Below are 18,041 nucleotides of genomic sequence, written 5' to 3'. Positions count from 1 at the left end.
TAAACTGAAGTTTGTCCAGATTTCTCCCTTCTGTTTCTAATGACTGCTTATTTTTCTTTGCAAATAAATGTCTAATATGTAATGAGTTGCCGAAAGAGACAGATCTGGGGAGTTGTTTTTTTCTCCAGATGGCGGACTTAAGTCAAAGATGGCTAGCAAGAATCTCTTATCCATGTTTTGACTTTTGTTAGTGGACTTGAATGTTTTTCAGGGTGTTCTTAAAATGCTTATGTTTTAGGAACATCAATACTGTCCCTATACTGCTTTCTGGTAGATATTACCCTATTGAATTTAAATACCTATGGTCTTGTTTGGAAAATTCTTTCAACTAAACATGTTATTCTAAGCTACTAATGCAATGATTTTAGGATTGGGAACCTTCAGACTAGCACCTCTGATTTAAAATTTTATTTTTTAATCTTTGACTGTGTTGTTGTATCTCTTTACAGTGATGTGACAATATAAATATTTTTGCCTGTAGTAAGAATCTTCTGTTTCAAGCAGAGCTGTTTCAGTGAAGGGCCTTTGAGTCGAGAAAGAGGTGAACTGCTGTGAATGGTTATTCCAGATCCGCTGAGGTGTTTTGTTTTTTTTAATTTGTGGCTTTAGAAGCCTTCTACACAGAATTTTAAATTGTCTGTATTTTTAAAGATTTTCTCTAAATCCTGAGAGTAAAAAAATATCTGAGCGTGAATCAAGCTGCAGCTACTTATTTTGCAAACCAGTTACTGTCTCATCTATTTGTGCTTTCTCTTCTCATCTGTACCTACCTTGAACTTAAGGTAGAAGATCTTTGGGGCAGGAATTGTTACTCAGCTCTGTGTTGATTAATCATCTGGCATAATGGAGTCTTTGTGTGAATGTGGCTCCTTGTCCCTATCGAAATCCAAACAGTAAAATGTTTTAAGGTAAAAATATCATGAGGATGTTACAAGCGTTTTTGTAGAGTATTATCAACCTGTGAAAATGCAGGGGGAGAAATTATATTTTAGGTCAATGTATTAGTTATCTGAAAAATTTCAGTGCCTGTGTAATGTTTCGTTAACTCAAAAAAATATTAATTAGGCATGTAGTTTATTAACCTCCCAGATATATTGAAGCAGCTTTTTTAAAAGATATCTGTATTTTCTCGTTGAGTCACAGTGTAACAATAGAATGGTTTGTGTGGTGAAATGTGTTCTTGCCTAGCAGACTGAATTGCTTTAAACTTCAACATAAACTCTGAATTTGAAGACTTATGCTGCTTGTTTATTTCTAGGACTTTTATAGAAACAGTCAAAATTGAATGCTTTGTGAGCAGGGTGCCCACATACTGCATTTTTTATTTTTTATTTTTTTTTATATTGAAGCAACACTTACCTGAAGTGTATGCCTTTATTCAAGAAAACAAAAAGGGGTGGTGGTGGTGTGGGACACGAGTTCTTCTGCATATCACTGAGCTAATGCGGCACAAGTTGGGTCTGTTGTTATTGCTGTTGGAAAGATAATGGGATATACCTGACCTCTTTGATCACGGTCAAGCTATGACATTTTCTTCTGTCTTTAACCTGCTCTCAGAAAAGAGATGCAACACCTCAAATTCCTTTTACATATTTCATACATGGACTGTACAGTTTCAGAGATCCATGTTGCAACCTTTCATAAGCGGTAGTAAATAAGTTTCTCAAGGAAGTTTTTTTTTTTTTTTGCTGGATTATTAATTTTTCACACCTTGTTTTACACACTGTGAATTACTACTAGATTGATATCAAATTGTGGTCTTTTGTCTCTTTGAATGTCTTTACACCAGAGCCTGATAGATTCAGGAAGACTTGATAGTTTCCCAAAATATGTGTTTGGTAAATCACACTAAGATATTAGGATTTATTATATTACCTTTTAGGTAGCCTAAACTATCTTGTTAGGGTACTTTTTTCTTCAGATCAGTTTAAACTGGGAAATCAGAGCAAGAGCTGTAACTCAGCCTTATTATAATTCTTACAGTTCACAATTGAATAAGAGCCCCTGTTTTGTCCAGGATTTACTGTATGAGTGGGTATCTAAATCACTCCGTTTCAAAACAAGTCTAGCATAAATTTTCAGCTTTAGTTATGAATTTCCTGACTTTCCCTCAAAATAAGCACTACAGGTTTGATTTATATGAAGTGTTAGTATTGTTTTAACCAGCTGAACTCTAGCTCAATTCTTTAACTTGCCTCCCTAGTAAAAGAAAGGGAAGATGGAGAGAAAAATAATGTAAAGGCAACGATTTCCAGTTTTGTAGCTGTCTGAATTGGTATACACTTGTAAATAGAAATAATTTAGATTTTTTTTTTTTTCTCTCCAGTATAAAGTGGTGTGGTAATGTTTAATCTGCATCTCACTCGGGTATTTTTTTTGATGTAAAATGTGTCTGCAAATGTGCTTAATGACCCCGGGCAAAACATGTTGTAGAGCTGGCATCCCATCCCTGTGCTGGGGGTGTGGGGTGGTGGGCAGCAATGGGACTGCCTCCCGCCAAAAGGATCTAGGGCAATTTTGGTAGAAATCTTGGTGGCTCGGCGACTGCCAGCTCCTGTGGGTTGAGGACAGACACCAGGGTGTCAGTCAGGGGACACGGTGCCAGAGCACAGAAGCGCCGAAAAGAAACTTGAGGAAGATGCAGTGAGGGAGAGCCTGTGTCTGGGTCCTTGCACAGCTTTACCGTGACAGTAAAACTTGTCATTTTTATCGAAACAAATTTGGTTTAAAACTGGCAAAACAAAGCTTAACTAACTTTTCAGAGACTAATGTTTAGGTTTATCGTGGTATATGTATTGTATATTTATTTTTTTTTCCACAGAAACCTGCTAATATTTTAGTTATGGGTGAAGGTCCTGAGCGAGGAAGAGTAAAAATTGGTATGTTTATATCTTTGATAAGTCCCAGTGTAGCATTTAAGTTAGAATGTTCTGAAGGTGCAGTTGTACCACCTAAAGTAGTCATTGTAATACTAGTACGTGCCTGGGCACATTGCCTAAATGCTGTTTTCTGAGTGACTGGCTTCTTGATATTAGCCCCATGCACCAGTTCTGACGATGAAATGCTGTAGCCTCATCAATGAAAAGTGGAAAATGTCATTACATTTTGTTTAAGTGGGTGTTTGTGTGGGGTGGGGGGATTTTGATTGTGGGGATTAAGACGAGAGCTAGCTAGGGGAAAGGAGGAGAAAGAAATGGGATTTTAAAATTTCCTCCATTTACCCCTGTAATGCCATGACATTATCTTGCTGCTGCTTATAAAATCTAAATAGGGAACTATTCATTACTACAAACCTTAAATTTTATGATGGAATCAAAGGTGGCATTTAGACTACAAAATGTTCTTGAAAGGGTAGATAAGTCCCTTGGAGATAAAGGCAAGGGATCTTAAAGTCCAGAAAACACAGTAATCCAGCCAAAATGCTTAGTGAGAACTACTGCTAAATGCTCAAACTGGGATGTATCAGTGTAGGAAGGACCCAACGCTTTCCCAATTATTGTAACATTTTTCTGGTGGGAATTACTGCTCACAGTGCGAGGATAGTTTGTAGACCTCCAGTTGTTTTAAATTAAATAAATAAATAAAAATTAACTGTAGTCTAACAGTAATAAGCTATACCACGCTGTGCATTAGCATGGCAGTGCTTTTGATAGCAGATTGCTAATGCACAGCCTGCTCATATTTGCTATGGTAATGCAGCCCCGTAGTTCATCTTTTTCACTTCCTTCTGTTTTCTTTATGAGATTATTCTTCTGCATTGTTGCTCTATACTCTTACTGGTTTGTTTATCTGAGCTATATGGTTAATCACTAGTATAATGATTCGGGGTAGGATTTTCTCGGAGTGTTCAGTGCTGCTCTAGTCCTTCCCTCGCCCTTTTGAAATCCAAGGAGCAGACGGGCCAGGACTGAACGCTTCTGTAGATCCTACCCTGAAAGCTTTTAATGCCCTTCCGAGGTTTAAAGTTGACAGTAGAGATTGAGGTCTTCTCCGTACACAACAGGTACCGCATGGGCAGCGGAAGGGAAAATTTCTTCCTATTACCTTATTCTTCATGGAGCGGTTGCTTCCAAAACTGAGATCATAGGTCATCCTCTGGGCACGTTCACGTTCAACTGTGGTGGTGATATTTGCTGTACACAACTACTTGCTAGTAATTGCACATAGACCACCCATTTATTTCTTAAATGATAGTATTGAATTAATTTGGGAATAAATTTAAAGCGCAACTAAATTTAGTCAGACTGTTAATGGACAGGTGAAAGATTCTGTATTGGACCACCAGTCCTCTGAGCCATCCATTCCCAGTGGGGGAAGAGGGAGGGGGACCCTGGATTTCTAAGCGTGTTATCAAAATGTAGGTATTTTTTTCTTATTTTCTTAAGATATTACCACAGTAGGAAAAGAATGCAGAAGTTATACCCATACCAAGGGCTTCCACTTTTCCAGTGTAACTAATTTTTCTAAAAAATACATAACTGGTATTTAACTTAAAATAATTTTTATAGGCTTTTTGTGTCATTTTGAGTCATAAATTCACTTTCTGCCAACAATTTTCCTTATTTTTCATAGTTACTAGTGACTTGATCATATCTTGAGTAATGAATGTTTTCATGTAGATAACTGTAAAATGTTTCTCTTTTTAAATGCATTAAAACAATCATAAATAGGAATGCATATGAAAAAAATAAATGATTGTTTAGTCAAGTTAGAGACCCATATTACACTGCAGTTTTCCCTCAACCAGTGGGCTATAGTATGTAGGTCCTTTTCCCTCAGAATGGCTACTCATCTCATTTCATTTGAGTCTTTCTCAGCATATGTATATCCCTGCACCATAGAGTCCCTTTTCCTTGGGATTTGGGGATCGGTGGGTCAGGAAAGCGATTTGGTGGGAGAAGGTGTTATTTTAGTCTTTGCCCATTTTTTCCTTGATCACTTATATTTGGTAGTTCAGGCAGCTTTCTAGGCAGTTGTATATCACCAATTCTAAAAAGCAGTTTTTAATGATATAAGGGCCCCAAACAGAATTTTAAAATCATAGTCTAAATGGTATTCAGTACTGGTATCTTCATACTGGAAATACTGGAAATCTTGACCGAAAATGAGCAGGGAGGCAGATGCTGTAGGCTTAGTTGCTGTTTCTGTGTGAAGGAAATCTTGCTACAGCTAACTTGGTGAGGAGGGAGCTTTTGTGATGTGCATGTATGTATTATAAATCATTCTAACCTTTGCAGAACTTGCATTTTGCTAACATTTAAAATGCTGCTTCTTGAAAGACCATCTTGTAATAATGGAATATTTTACCGGAGAATATCAGGTAAAATGAGTCAGGATTTACCAGTGTCCTGAGAGAAGTGAGTTGATGCGCTTTTTCAGAACAATGGTTAATTCTTTGTTCCAAACGGCTCATGTTAGTAATGATTTATAATGATATACTTTATAGGTGGTGACATCCAGTAACTTCTACAAAAGCTTTAAGAAAACCTGCTCACAGAATTCCTATCTGCTACAGTCTGTGTTTGTCTTTTATTTAGTACAGTGATGGTAGCACTAACAAGTAAACTCAATCAGTTTGTTTAAAACCAAAAAAAAAAAAAAAGAAAATTGGTTATTTTTCTCAATTTTTAAAGCATCTCTCTTTGAATTTTGCAGCTGACATGGGCTTTGCCCGATTATTTAATTCACCTCTGAAGCCTTTAGCAGACTTGGATCCAGTAGTTGTAACGTTCTGGTATCGAGCTCCAGAGTTGCTTCTTGGAGCAAGGCATTATACCAAAGCTATTGGTAAGTAAATTGGATGAAAACTTACTATTTTGTCCTTTGTGCGAAGTATACCCAAATATTGCAGCATTGATAAATAGTACAAAGGACAGTAGCTGAGTTAAAGGTATGTTACTGATTCTTGAGGAAATATTAAACTCTGACAAATTGTTTAGTTTACTGTGGTCTCTGGCTAGTAGCTGCTGGTCTCTAGCAATGAAGTATTTCTGGGGTTTGGTTCCAAATGCCCTGCAATGCAATGTAATTTTATATGGCTTTCACCCAAGATTTTTGTAAATGCTGTTAGAGGTTATACAAAATATGGATGTATCTTTGAACTATTAGTAGAACCCATATGAAGATGATGAGGCACAGTGCATTGATTTTATTGTAGAGGTTTTTACCTAGTGTAATAAATATGTGAACTAAGGAATGTACAGAACGGAGAATATATTGGCCGCAATAAAACTAAACTGTAAAAAGAGGTTGTGTTTTAGTCTCTGTGTCTTTTTCAAAGCACAAGTGTGACCAGGAATTGATTCAAGTAGTGAGATGTGATCAGAGTCACACAACGGGCTAAGCTGTGATGCTGCATCAGGCACATCCAGAAAAGCCCAAGCCTCACAGAACACAGACACTGAGGACGGCATTAGTTACATCAACTTAATGATGCATCTTCCTCACCACTTAATTTGTACTTACTGGTCTGAATTTTAACAGCTTTGCCATGGTCTGGTTGACTTCGCTCTGCCAGTCTCTGCCCTAGCCAGTTTTGGGTAAGGAATGGCAGAGGGCAGGGGTGGCTGTGGGACAGGGGGAACAGCCCAGCAGCAGGGGGGAGGGAGGGAGGGTCGCCTTTAGTGGGTGCAAACACCTTTGCCATGGAAGGGAGAGAGGCTGGAGGGAATTTTTTCTCTTGCTGGCTGGTTTCAAAGATACATTCAAGCCTGGCAACGGTTTTGGGGGAAATAACTTCCCCTGCAGCACTCCACTTACTTTACACAAACGTGGAGGTTGGATGTCTACATACATGTTGTTGTCTCTGTAACCTGAAATTCTTTCCCCAGACCATTGCTTTTTTTAAGATCGTGTCAGTGTTTTTGTCAGAAATTATAATATTTATGACTTAAATGTATTTTCATTTACTTTTCTGTGAATACATTTCTTTTATAGATTAAATACACTTCTCTATTTGTTCCTTTAAACTGCTTTTTTTGTTGTTGTTGTGTTTGCTTGTTCCTTCTCTATACTTTTCTTCTGCCTGCAGCATGTGAAACTGCATGAATGGTCATAGCCTTCAGTACATAATTTTTTTTTAGCATAGATAAAACCTGACTGTATACAAACACTGAGTAATGGGGTTATGCTCTCTGCATCATTTTCTTTTGTCCTTGTTCATGACCTTTTCTTGTTCATTCAAGGTTCAGTGTAGCATTACTTACGTAGGTTAAAAATTGCATTTGTATATACTAGAAAAAAAACAGGAAAACAACTGGGGAAGTTCAGGCTATCTGATTTTGCAGATTGGGACACAACAGTTAAAACAGAAAGGGTTTTGTTTGTTTGTTTTTTAAATGAATGTTTTCAAGAAAAAGGGGTGAGGTACATAGGCATGGAGCGATGTTCTTGCTACATTCTGCATGGCATATAGCATTTGGTTTATTCCAATATTGCAGCTTTTCAACTTGGTTTTTTTTGGGTCGTAATACTTACTAAACTTAGAGGCTGATCAGACAGGGCATGTTTCTTGGTGGGGACAGTAACGCAGTGAACGGGCAAGATGTTGGTTGGCTTTTCTTCATTTGTGTTTTATGTGTGGACAGTTACCCAAATAGTTTCCTTTGGTTTTTGTTTTTTTTCTTAATCAAATTAATTTCTTACAGCAATAAATGGTAACTACACTTTAAAAACCCCACAAAAACTCATATGATCCTGTCTCAGCTCCTGTGTAGTTACTGAATTGTGTACCTCTATCTGTAGCTAAAAGAAAAAGTCGACTAAGTGTTGCACTTCTACAATAGAAACTTGAAATTTTCAATGCAGGGACCTTATCTCTGATAAGGTAACATTTTACCTCACCAAGATGCTTTTGGAAAGATTAATTTGATTTTTAAATTTTACTTCTGTTCTCCTTTTTTAAAGATATTTGGGCCATAGGGTGTATATTTGCAGAGCTGCTAACATCAGAGCCAATATTCCATTGTCGACAAGAAGATATCAAAACTAGTAATCCTTATCACCATGACCAGCTGGACAGAATATTCAATGTAATGGGATTTCCTGCAGGTACATACTGTATATTTTTCTTATCACTGCTGTTCAAAGAAAGATTTCTGTGTTGCTTTCTTTGCATATGAAGGTCACAGCTGATCAAAGCAACAAAGCTGTTCAAACACCATCTTTATTTCATGAGTTATAAATCTAGAATCTAATAGTCATATTAGATATTTTATTATTAATGATAGGATTATCTTTGTGTATATGTGTACCAATGTTTTATAATTTTAAAAGATCATGTTTAATCATGTGTGGATGATTAAAAATCTGAAGGAATATTTCTGTGTTTCTTCAGTAGTGATTATAGATTTGGGAGTGATTGATGATTGTATGAAACGAAGCAAAAATCTATACATTTAGTGACTATTATGCAGATGTTTAACTCATGCTAAATTAAACATAGTAGGGGAGGGTATTTCTTTTTTTTTTGTTTTCCTTGGTAGAAAGCTTGTAATGTGGAAAAAATGTCTTTATTCCAAACGAGAACAAGGAACTGGTTGCATGAACCAAAACATATTGTAATGTGGATATGACTTGTTGCATTTTCCCCTCAGTGTTGGTTGTATCTTGTTTTTCTACAGGCTGTCTTGCATCTTTTCAGTTAATGCTTTGTCTTCTAGTATTCACATGATCGTAGATGTCAGAGTAACAGGGGCCTTATTTTTACTTTTTAGTCATCTTTCTCCTTACTGCTTGTGTTCCCTGCTATTGTCCATTCACTATTAATAATCTTTACTGTTCTGCTGGACTTTCTCCTTCCCATCACATGAATTTTATGGTCTTTATATGGTTATAGAATTTTGTTATAAAACTTGCTCATATTTTTCCTTTTGACTTTTTTGTTTCCTGCATGTACTTCATTGCTTCTATACTGCTGTATGAGATTCCTGGAAGTGTTGCCTTTGCATATTAAGTACTTTAATTTTCTTGAAAATCCCCCTTAATTTGCTTCTTTAAGCAATACTCTACTTTTCTGCTTTTAGCCTAGAATTCTACCCTTTTCTTATGCTTTTCTTACTTCATTTGGGTTTTACGTTGCCCTTGTGTAGCTTACATAAATAGATTATACCTCATTATTGTTTTGTGATTGGTTTAAATAATCCTTTCCAATGGTTTGCATTTGATTTTTGAAGATCTTTGGTTCTTACCAAGGTATATTATCTTTCATTTAATTGCAGCAAACCTCGTTGTCAATTAAAAAATTGACACTTGCCATATTTGAAACAGTTTCGTACATCTTTGGGGTAGGGGATAGGAAAAGAGAAGAATATTTTATTTCAATAAATAATTAGATAGTTAATCTCTGATTTAATTATTCATGTAGTATTTTTAAACTCCCCTTGTGCTAAGATTTAGTAAAGATTTGACCTGAATCAAACTGCTTGCCCACAGAGCCTTTTCAGCAGTTACAGAGTGTAGTACATTTGGGGCTAGGTGATAGCAGTGATTTTTTTTGTTTTAATTTTATTCCATTTCAGGCTTTGTCTACACAGAGAAGTTGAGATGAAATATACTTTGAGTGTGCAAATGTTACTTTTTCTTAACCTTTTGTTGGCTAACAGTATTTCCTTTACGTTGAGACAGCAGAAATTTACACAGTACCCCTGGTCATTTTCCTGTAGTTAAAGACAGCACTGTTGAATGGAAAATCCCTTAGAAGGAGTCAGCATTTGTGGGAGTCTTGTATACTCCTGTCCCGAGATCATGACTGCGCCTGAATAAATAATGGTCCTGAAAGGTGCAATGACAGTAGCTGATGTGATTTTCTTCTGCCTTCTGGGCATATGCTGATCTTCACTGTAGCCGCCAGCTGTTTTTTGTTTTGTTTTTTTTTTTTTTAAGCTTTTGAGCTAATCAGCACACAACTCTTAAGTGTGGGTATTGCGAAGATTTGTTTTGAAGTGGTGAAGGAGGAGTATGAGCCAAGGAGTACACAGAAATAAGTAACTGCAAGGTTAGAGAAGCAGACTTAAAAAAAAATCAGAGCTACACAGATACTTGGAAAGCCTTTGTTTTACTGGGGGGGAGGGGGAGAAAAAAAAATTATTAATAAATATTGATTTTGCAGATAAAGATTGGGAAGACATAAAAAAGATGCCCGAACATTCAACTTTAATGAAAGATTTCCGGAGAAACACGTAAGTCTGCTTCAAGTTGAGCTTTCTTAAGAAAGCATGTTTTACTTTTCCCTCCTACCCTAAATTTCTTGTTGCTGAGGTTGTTTTCTATGTAGATGCTAAACAAGGACTATGAAGTGGTTATGACTTAAATTGTGGAAAAAGAAAAATGAAGTAGTTTCATAATGGTTAACTTGGCCTGTTGAGGTAGTGTGCATCAGAAGAGCAGCCAGAGACAGACTGTAAATGGTAAGGTGGGAGTTGATGCCAGTAAGAGCCCACACAGCTCTGAAGATTGCTGAGCACAGTTTGTCCCAGCTGTTCCCAGATCTGTGGTACTGGAATTGACTTTTCTGTGATAGCTGCATAAAAGGGATCTGGGAACCTTACAGTGTTCCCAGGAAACAGTAGGGTATAATTGTTAGGTTTGGTGTCTAGAGTAGCTTATGAAGGCTAAAGAAAAGAGTACCTTTCAGTTCTGTTGTCGGATTGTCGGAGTCTAATACCTGCACTTAAGAGCCTGCCCTGTTGCCTTGTTTCCCTGCTGAGTGACGTGGGGCTGTACCTTTACATACATTTCTTGCATCTACTGTGCTGTTGTAACCATTTAGAAACCTTATTTCTGAGCTCCTCTTCAAAAAAGTAAATTCATGGATGTTCTTGTAGCAACCTGTACGTTGCAGGAGAGTGTTAAGTTGGGCTTTTTATTTGTCTCCATGTTACTGGCATTACAAATGTACAGAATGAAACTGTATAGTAGTCAAATTGCTAAAAGGCTGTTTAAATCCAAGTGATAGTTTGCTGTCTGCATGTGGGTTAAAAGTGTGCTTTTTGTGTGGATGTGGTTTTACAAGCATGTGAGGTAGAGATGCATTTCTGTAGTGTTTGAATGATTTTTAAGCAATTTCTGGTGTTGGTAGTTGTGTTTTTTACCCGCTTAGTGGATAAGCGATGGAGACTAAGCTGGTCTTATTAATGTTTTGTGGCTACTAAGAAAGCTTTGCAATGTTGGGGATTCGCATATTAGAAATGTCACTTTTTTTTCCTTTTCTAGGTATACCAACTGCAGCCTTATCAAATATATGGAAAAACATAAAGTTAAACCAGATAGTAAGGCATTCCACTTGGTAAGTTCTTGCACACATAAAAAATCAACCCCCTCACGTTACAGTTGTTCAAAGTGTGAATCAAGTTGCTGTCAAGTACGCTGTAACTAACTGTATTTTATAAATATTATACCTTATTCTATAAATGAAGTTAGGAATAACAGACACTGCATTCTGAGAATTGCGAAACCACTTTATCTTCTCACATTGATAAAATGATTCTGTGAGTCATTCACTGGATTAGGTTCTGTATTGAGTGTATCAGAAGTTTTCGGTCTTTCATGTTTAGTTTGTAATTCTGTTTACAGTCTTGCTGCAACTCTCAGCCATTTTTCTGCTTTGCATACTTTTAATAGCCTATTTTTTATTAAAAAGAAAGTCCTAAATGATTAATTTTTTACATATTCATTATTAAGCTCACATCTTACAGACTGAAAATGAAAAAAAAAGTAACTTGAGACTTGAAAAAAGTGAGTAGTTCAGGCTTTTCTGTACATCTTGGTGGTCCATAAAAAGACTTGCTGTGAATGAAGTAGCTTCTCATATGAGTTGTGAGTCCTCTAGCCAAACCAACATCATCTGCTCTCCCAGTCTTTCAAGTTTAGACATTGTTTTCAACAGAACACAAAACTAAACACAAAATAATCACCTGAGGATAGCTTAAAGCACTTACTACAGCGTTTTCTCCTTGCAGTATCAGAACAGATTGATAAGTGGATGTATTTGGCATTTTTGTTCAACATGTTTGTCTTATACCAAAAAGGCAGTGGTTACATTAAAATGCAAACGGTGTCCTTTACCAGGCCACTACCATCCCTCCATTCTTGGTCATATCTCTTGGTACTCAACAAGAGGGCCAGGGGGTGAGTTTGGACATCTACCCACCTTCCCTTGACAAAACTGGTAGCAAGAGAGGGAGCTTTGTGCTATTTGGATGGTGTCAGTCAGTGTCACACAAGCTAAAAAGCAGAGTATTTTGTGGTGTAGACATAGCCATGTTTTATTATACCCCCATAGATACGGATTGTGAGGGAGGTACCGTGAAGTTCAGAGTTAATTAGCTCTAACAAAATCTTTTCAGTTTTCTGCTGTCTGTCAGAATAATTCAGTGAGAGTCAGATTCCATTTAAAAACCCTGGTCTTTCCAAAGTAACATCTTAAAACATTGTTTAGGCGCTGTCAAAATTGGAAGGTGCCTTAGGTTTCCACTCGTGGTGTTTGAGGGTAAGCTGAACTGTAGATGAATCCCTTCGGCCTCTCCCCCAGAGCCTGAAAAAGTTCAGCGAATCTCTTGGTACCAGTTCTTCCAGAGATACTCCAAGATCTTGCTCTTCCACAAGCTGTCTAACAGCACTTTTACTCTCTGCATCAGAACAGATAAAAAACTGTTTATACCTACTATTGTGAAATATGCCAGAACTAATAATTCCAGGACTAGTAAATCCTGGGTTGTTATCACTGCCAAAAATGAAATGTTTTGATTTCCCAACTTGAACTAACCAGATTTTTTTCACTCTTTACTGACATTCATGCACATGGTCCCTTTTCACATGCAGAACTGATGTGTTAACATGAGGCAACTTTGGCTCCTTCCTGCTTTTGCAGCTTACATTTTTTTCCCTGTTTTCACTTTCCTGTTTTTTTTTTTTTTTTTCCTACTTATTTGTTTATGCCCTAGAAAATGAGCACACAACTGCTGCTCCTGGTTAATTGAGTGATGCTTCATCTCCTGTTTGGTTACTTTGGTCCATATGAACTGTATTAATTGTCCCACATTCATTGCTGATCTATAAAGTTTGCTGCCTTTTTATTATGTTGTTCAGCCAGGTGATCTTTTAATTGAACAGTTTTTAAAATAGAAAATATTTGTAATAATAAGTGGAAGATTCAGTTCTGTGCTGGCACCTGAACAAGGGGGAAAAATAGGAGTTTTGATCCCCTGTGTGAAAATTGTTGTGCAATCATTAAACTTTTCTTGTTGTTTCTGTTTTCTGTTGCTGATTATGGGACCAAATTTGCTCCCATCTTGTCAGCATGTGATGGACAGCTTTACAACATAATTGCCAGAAATGATGCCAGAATTTTGCAATGTTTTTTGATTGTGATGTTTTTCAGCATGTTGGCAATTCTTTCTCGTTTTTTGCCTTCTTCTTTTCTGGCTCCTGGGATTGCTTTTTGAGCTGTTTGAGAGAACAAGAGTTGTTCTGTTCAAACTGATATTCTACAAAGGCTACATGCAGATTCAGAGAGCTGAAATAACTTACTGTGAGTCCTTGGTGATGTGAAAAACAAAACTGGATTGATGGTGGCAATACATATTTATTATGTTCTTAACCGTGCCGTTAAAACTGAAGGCTGAGGAGAGAAAATGTACTTTCTAACTTTAGCAGTCTGCAGCGTGGAGGTCTGCATTGTGGTTGTGTATCCTCACTTAGTGGCTAGTGAAAGGAGGTGACCGATTCAGACATAGATCATGACACTGGATCTTTCTAAAAAGGTGAAGTTAACCCCACAAAAAGTATGAATAGCAAATGTAAAATGAATATTATTTGCATATGTAGTTTCTGCATATCTTGTTAGATCCATGATTAAAAAAAAGCTATAGATTGAGCATGTAACATTTCTTTTAAAGATCATTGTGTAGTTTTGCCTTGTAGTTTTTTGGTGTAGTTTTGCCTTGGACACTGTATTCTATGGTGAAACATGAAGAATCAGTATTTTCCTTTTTCTCTTTACTATCTGAAGGTTATCTCATTCTGCCTGTATCTGTTGCTTGTCCAGCACGGATGTATTCCGCAAAACTGCTGGGTGGATGGGATGTATATGCACGTACACCAGACCTTTTGAATTAGAAACACTTAACTTCTAGAGTGCATCACTGCAGTTTAGTGCTGGAGTTAAATAAAATCACTGTCTGCTGTTCCTAAAACGGAGAAAAATCTTCAGACCCGTGGAGACAGCATGATGTTTCTAATGTGATTTTTATTGAAAATCACTATTGAAATGCTTCAGTGACAAATATTATAAAGTCCAGCTAGCATCTGAAATGTTTACATAGGTGCAAAATGAGAGTGGAAGAGTAAAAACAGTACGAACAGTAAAAATGGTTTTTAGAGTTACCTGTCATCTCTAACACTGTGCTGAATTTAGACTTCATGTCTGTTATTGGTATTTGAAGTTACTCAAGAGGAGCTCCTGGCTACGTATCCTAAGCATTTCTCATAGCGTGTCCATCTAAGTGGCAATGTTTGTAACTTTTTCTTTTAATACAGGTTTTTCACTGTGCTTTGGTTAGGTCAACTTTAAATTTTCTTTTGTGTATTACCTTAGCAATTTTACTCTGCTATCTGTTATTGAAGCACCTTGAATGCCTTTTTTTTTTTTTTAAAGTTGGGTATCAGGCAGCAAATACCTAGTGTGCTGCTTAGCCCTCTGTTAACGCTTCCCAATGAGAGTAAGAGGTGCTTTCTCACAGGATAAGTTTCTTCTGGTTTTTTAGTCAAAGTGAGTTCAACTACTTTGTAAAAAATTATACTTTGCCTTGTCTTCTGTGTATTTATACTTTGTGGTCATCTTTGTTGTCTTTAACAAACAGGCATTTTGGAAAGATCTACTTTTTTTTTTTTTTATGTAGTTGATACCTGATTGATTTGACAGGACAAGAGGAAATGGGCACAAACTTGAATGTAAGAAGTTCCATCTAAACATGAGGAGGAACTTCCTCACTTTGAGGGTGGTAGAGCACTGGAACAGGCTGCCCAGAGAGGTGGTGGAGTCTCCATCTCTGGAGATGTTCAAAACCCGCCAGGACAAGTTCCTGTGCAACCTGCTCTAGGTGGACCTGCTTTGGTGGGGGGTTGGACTAGATGATCTCCAGAGATCCCTTCCAACCTCATATTGTGCTGTGATTCATCAATTGTTACAAAGATTAAGGCTGAGGTCTTACACGGATAGTGCAACAGTACCAGAGCTAAGACTTGATGTGCTCATGGAGGAGGCAGTTTATTAGACTTCTCTGGGGTATTTAAGCGTTGACACTGTCCTGCACGACATCCTGGTCTCAAAATTGGAAAGTCATGGGTTTGATGGATGGACCACTCGGTGGATAAGGAACTGGCTGAATCACCGCACTCAAAGGATTGTGGTCAATGGTTCAATGTCCAATTGGCGGCCAGTGACGAGTGGAGGTCCTCAGGGGTCGGTACTGGGACCAGTGCTGTTCAACATCTTTGTCGGAGACATGGACAGTGGGATAGAGTGCACCCTCAGCAAGTTTGCCAACGACACCAAGCTCAGTGGTGCGGTCGACATGCTGGAGGGAAGGGATACCATCCAGAGGGACCTGGACAGGCTTGAGAGATGGGCTCATGCAAATGGCATGAAGTTCAACCAGGCCAAGTGCAGGGTCCTGCACCTGAGACGTAGCAATCCTAGGCACAAATACAGGTTGGGCAGAGAATGGCTTGAGAGCAGCCCTGAGGAAAAGGACTTGGGGGTGTTGGTGGATGTGAAGCTCAACATGAGCAGGCAGTGCGCACTGGCAGCCCAGAAAGCCAACCACATCCTGGGCTGCATCAAGAGAAGTGTGGTCAGCAGGTCGCGGGAGGTGATTCTACCCCTCTACTCTGCACTCGTGAGACCCCACTTGGAGTACTGTGTCCAGCTTTGGAGTCCTCAACACAGGAAGGACATGGACCTGTTGGAATGGGTCCAGTGGAGGGCCACAGAAATGATCAGAGGGATGGAACGCGTCTCTTATGAAGACGGGCTGAGAGAGCTGGGGTTGTTCAGCCTGGAGAAGAGAAGGCTCCGGGGAGACCTCATAGCAGCCTTCCAATATCTGAAGGGAGCCTACAGGAGAGCCGGAGAGGGACTCTTTGTCAGGAAATGCAGTGACAGGACAAGGGGTAATGGTTTTAAATTGGAAGAGGGGAGATTTAGATTAGATATTAGGAGGAAGTACTTTACTGTGAGGGTGGTGAGACACTGGAACAGGTTGCCCAGAGAAGTTGTGGATGCCCCATCCCTGGAAGTGTTCAAGGCCAGGCTGGATGGGGCTTTGAGCAACCTGCTGTAGTGGAGGTGTCCCTGCCCATGGCAGGGGGGTTGGAACTCAATGATCTTTAAGGTCTCTTCCAACTCTAACCATTCTATGATTCTATGATTTTGCATCATGTCATGCAAAAAATCAACTAAAATCCAAGATTTTGCACAACTGCTCCTTGCACAGCATGTAGCACACAGATGTGTCTAAGGGTCCGTATTTGTCAGAATAAACAAGCATGCGCTGGAGTGGGTGATAAAAAGTTATCTGGCCAGGTGGGCTTTTTTAGTTGATTACTACTTTCTTTTACAGCATAAAGATTTTCTGAGTGACTTCATTTAACATCTTTAAAATACTATGGATAACAATGGAGATGTACTAATACGACAATACTAAATAATGAGCAGTAATGGACATGGAATCACTTTTGTTTATTAATTGCTAGGAATTATGTGAATTTAGATGGATATTACATTGCTTCCTCTTTAGTGCAGTGTAGTTGAAGAAACCAGGCTAAATACGTGCATGTTGTCTTCTTGTGGAAAGTGAGCAGACCATTAAAGAGAGAAGTACATGGAGGTACTGATGGTTGAAAAACTGGACATGAGCTGACAGTGTGCGCTTGCAGCCCATAAAGCCAATTGTATCCTGGGCTGAATCAAAAGAATCATGGCTAGCAGGTCAGGGGAGGTGATTCTCCCCTTCTACTCCATTCTGGTGAGACCCCACCTGGTGTCCATCTCTGGAGCCCTCTGCACAGGAAGACATGGACCTGTTAGAGTAGGTGCAGAGGAGGGCCACAAAAATGAACAGAGAGAGGGAGCACCTCTCCTATGAGGACAGGCTGAGAGAGCTGGGGCTGTTCATCCAGGAGAAGAGAAGGCTGGGGGATACCTTACAGCTGGCCTACAGGAGAGATGGGGACAAACTTTTTAGCAGGGCCTGTTGTGATAGGACAAGAGGTAGTGGTTTTAAACTAAGAGAGGGTAGATTTAGACTAGTTAGAAAGGAGAAATTTTTTATGATGAGGGTGGTGAGACACTGGAACAGGTTGCCCAGAGGTGGTAGATGCTGCATCCCTGGAAACGTTCAAGGTCAGGTTGGATGGGGCTCTGAGCAACCAGATCTAGTTGAAGGTGTCCCCACTCATTGCAGGGACATTGGACTAGATGACCTTCAGAGGTTGCTTCCAACCTGAATTATTTTATGATTCTATGACTAAAGCTGCTGGTACGTCATGGAAACTCTTTGAATGTTTTTGTTAGAACATTTTTGACTGGAACTGTGTGTCCTGGGCTTTGCAAGTAAAAATAGGTGTTTTTCGATGGGAAATGAACTTACTATTTTAACAAGAAAGAATATGGTTGTGCCATTTATGGTTAGGATTTTGAGTTCAGACACATTTGTATCAGCTTGTCTTTCAGGAATAATACAGTGAAGTTTCTGTAAAACATTTTGGTAATGCGGAGTGTTTTTTATTTTTGCAGCTTCAGAAATTGCTCACTATGGATCCAATAAAGAGAATTACCTCAGAACAGGCTATGCAGGATCCCTATTTCTTAGAAGATCCTCTTCCCACATCCGAGTAAGTGGTCAGTTTATTAACCTATCGGTACATCCAGAGATGCTTCAGAAACGTGCGCTTTCTCTCTGCTATGTTTGTGACTATTGAGCTAAATACAGTCTAAGAACCAAAGAAGGCTATAACCACTAAAATGCCATTTGTGGTTTTTA

At 38.5% G+C, this 18,041-nt stretch overlaps 1 protein-coding gene across 2 annotated transcripts in view; it reads left to right on the top strand.

Moving 5' to 3' along the window:
* CDK8 (cyclin dependent kinase 8) overlaps positions 1-18,041 on the top strand; it is an 84,427-nt gene that overhangs the window by 57,491 nt on the left and 8,895 nt on the right. For both annotated transcript variants that reach the window (XM_074146200.1, XM_074146192.1), the window contains exons 5-10: positions 2,822-2,879; positions 5,656-5,787; positions 7,906-8,049; positions 10,109-10,178; positions 11,212-11,284; positions 17,795-17,892. In XM_074146200.1, coding sequence (XP_074002301.1) covers positions 2,822-2,879; positions 5,656-5,787; positions 7,906-8,049; positions 10,109-10,178; positions 11,212-11,284; positions 17,795-17,892 — 575 coding nt within the window. The remainder of the gene's footprint in view (positions 1-2,821; positions 2,880-5,655; positions 5,788-7,905; positions 8,050-10,108; positions 10,179-11,211; positions 11,285-17,794; positions 17,893-18,041) is intronic.

The sequence above is a fragment of the Numenius arquata genome, chromosome 1 (assembly GCF_964106895.1).
Source record: "Numenius arquata chromosome 1, bNumArq3.hap1.1, whole genome shotgun sequence".
Classification (NCBI taxonomy): Eukaryota; Metazoa; Chordata; class Aves; order Charadriiformes; family Scolopacidae; genus Numenius; species Numenius arquata.
The sequence above is the reverse complement of the archived record's forward strand: the minus strand, read 5'-3'. Positions and strand labels throughout refer to the sequence as shown.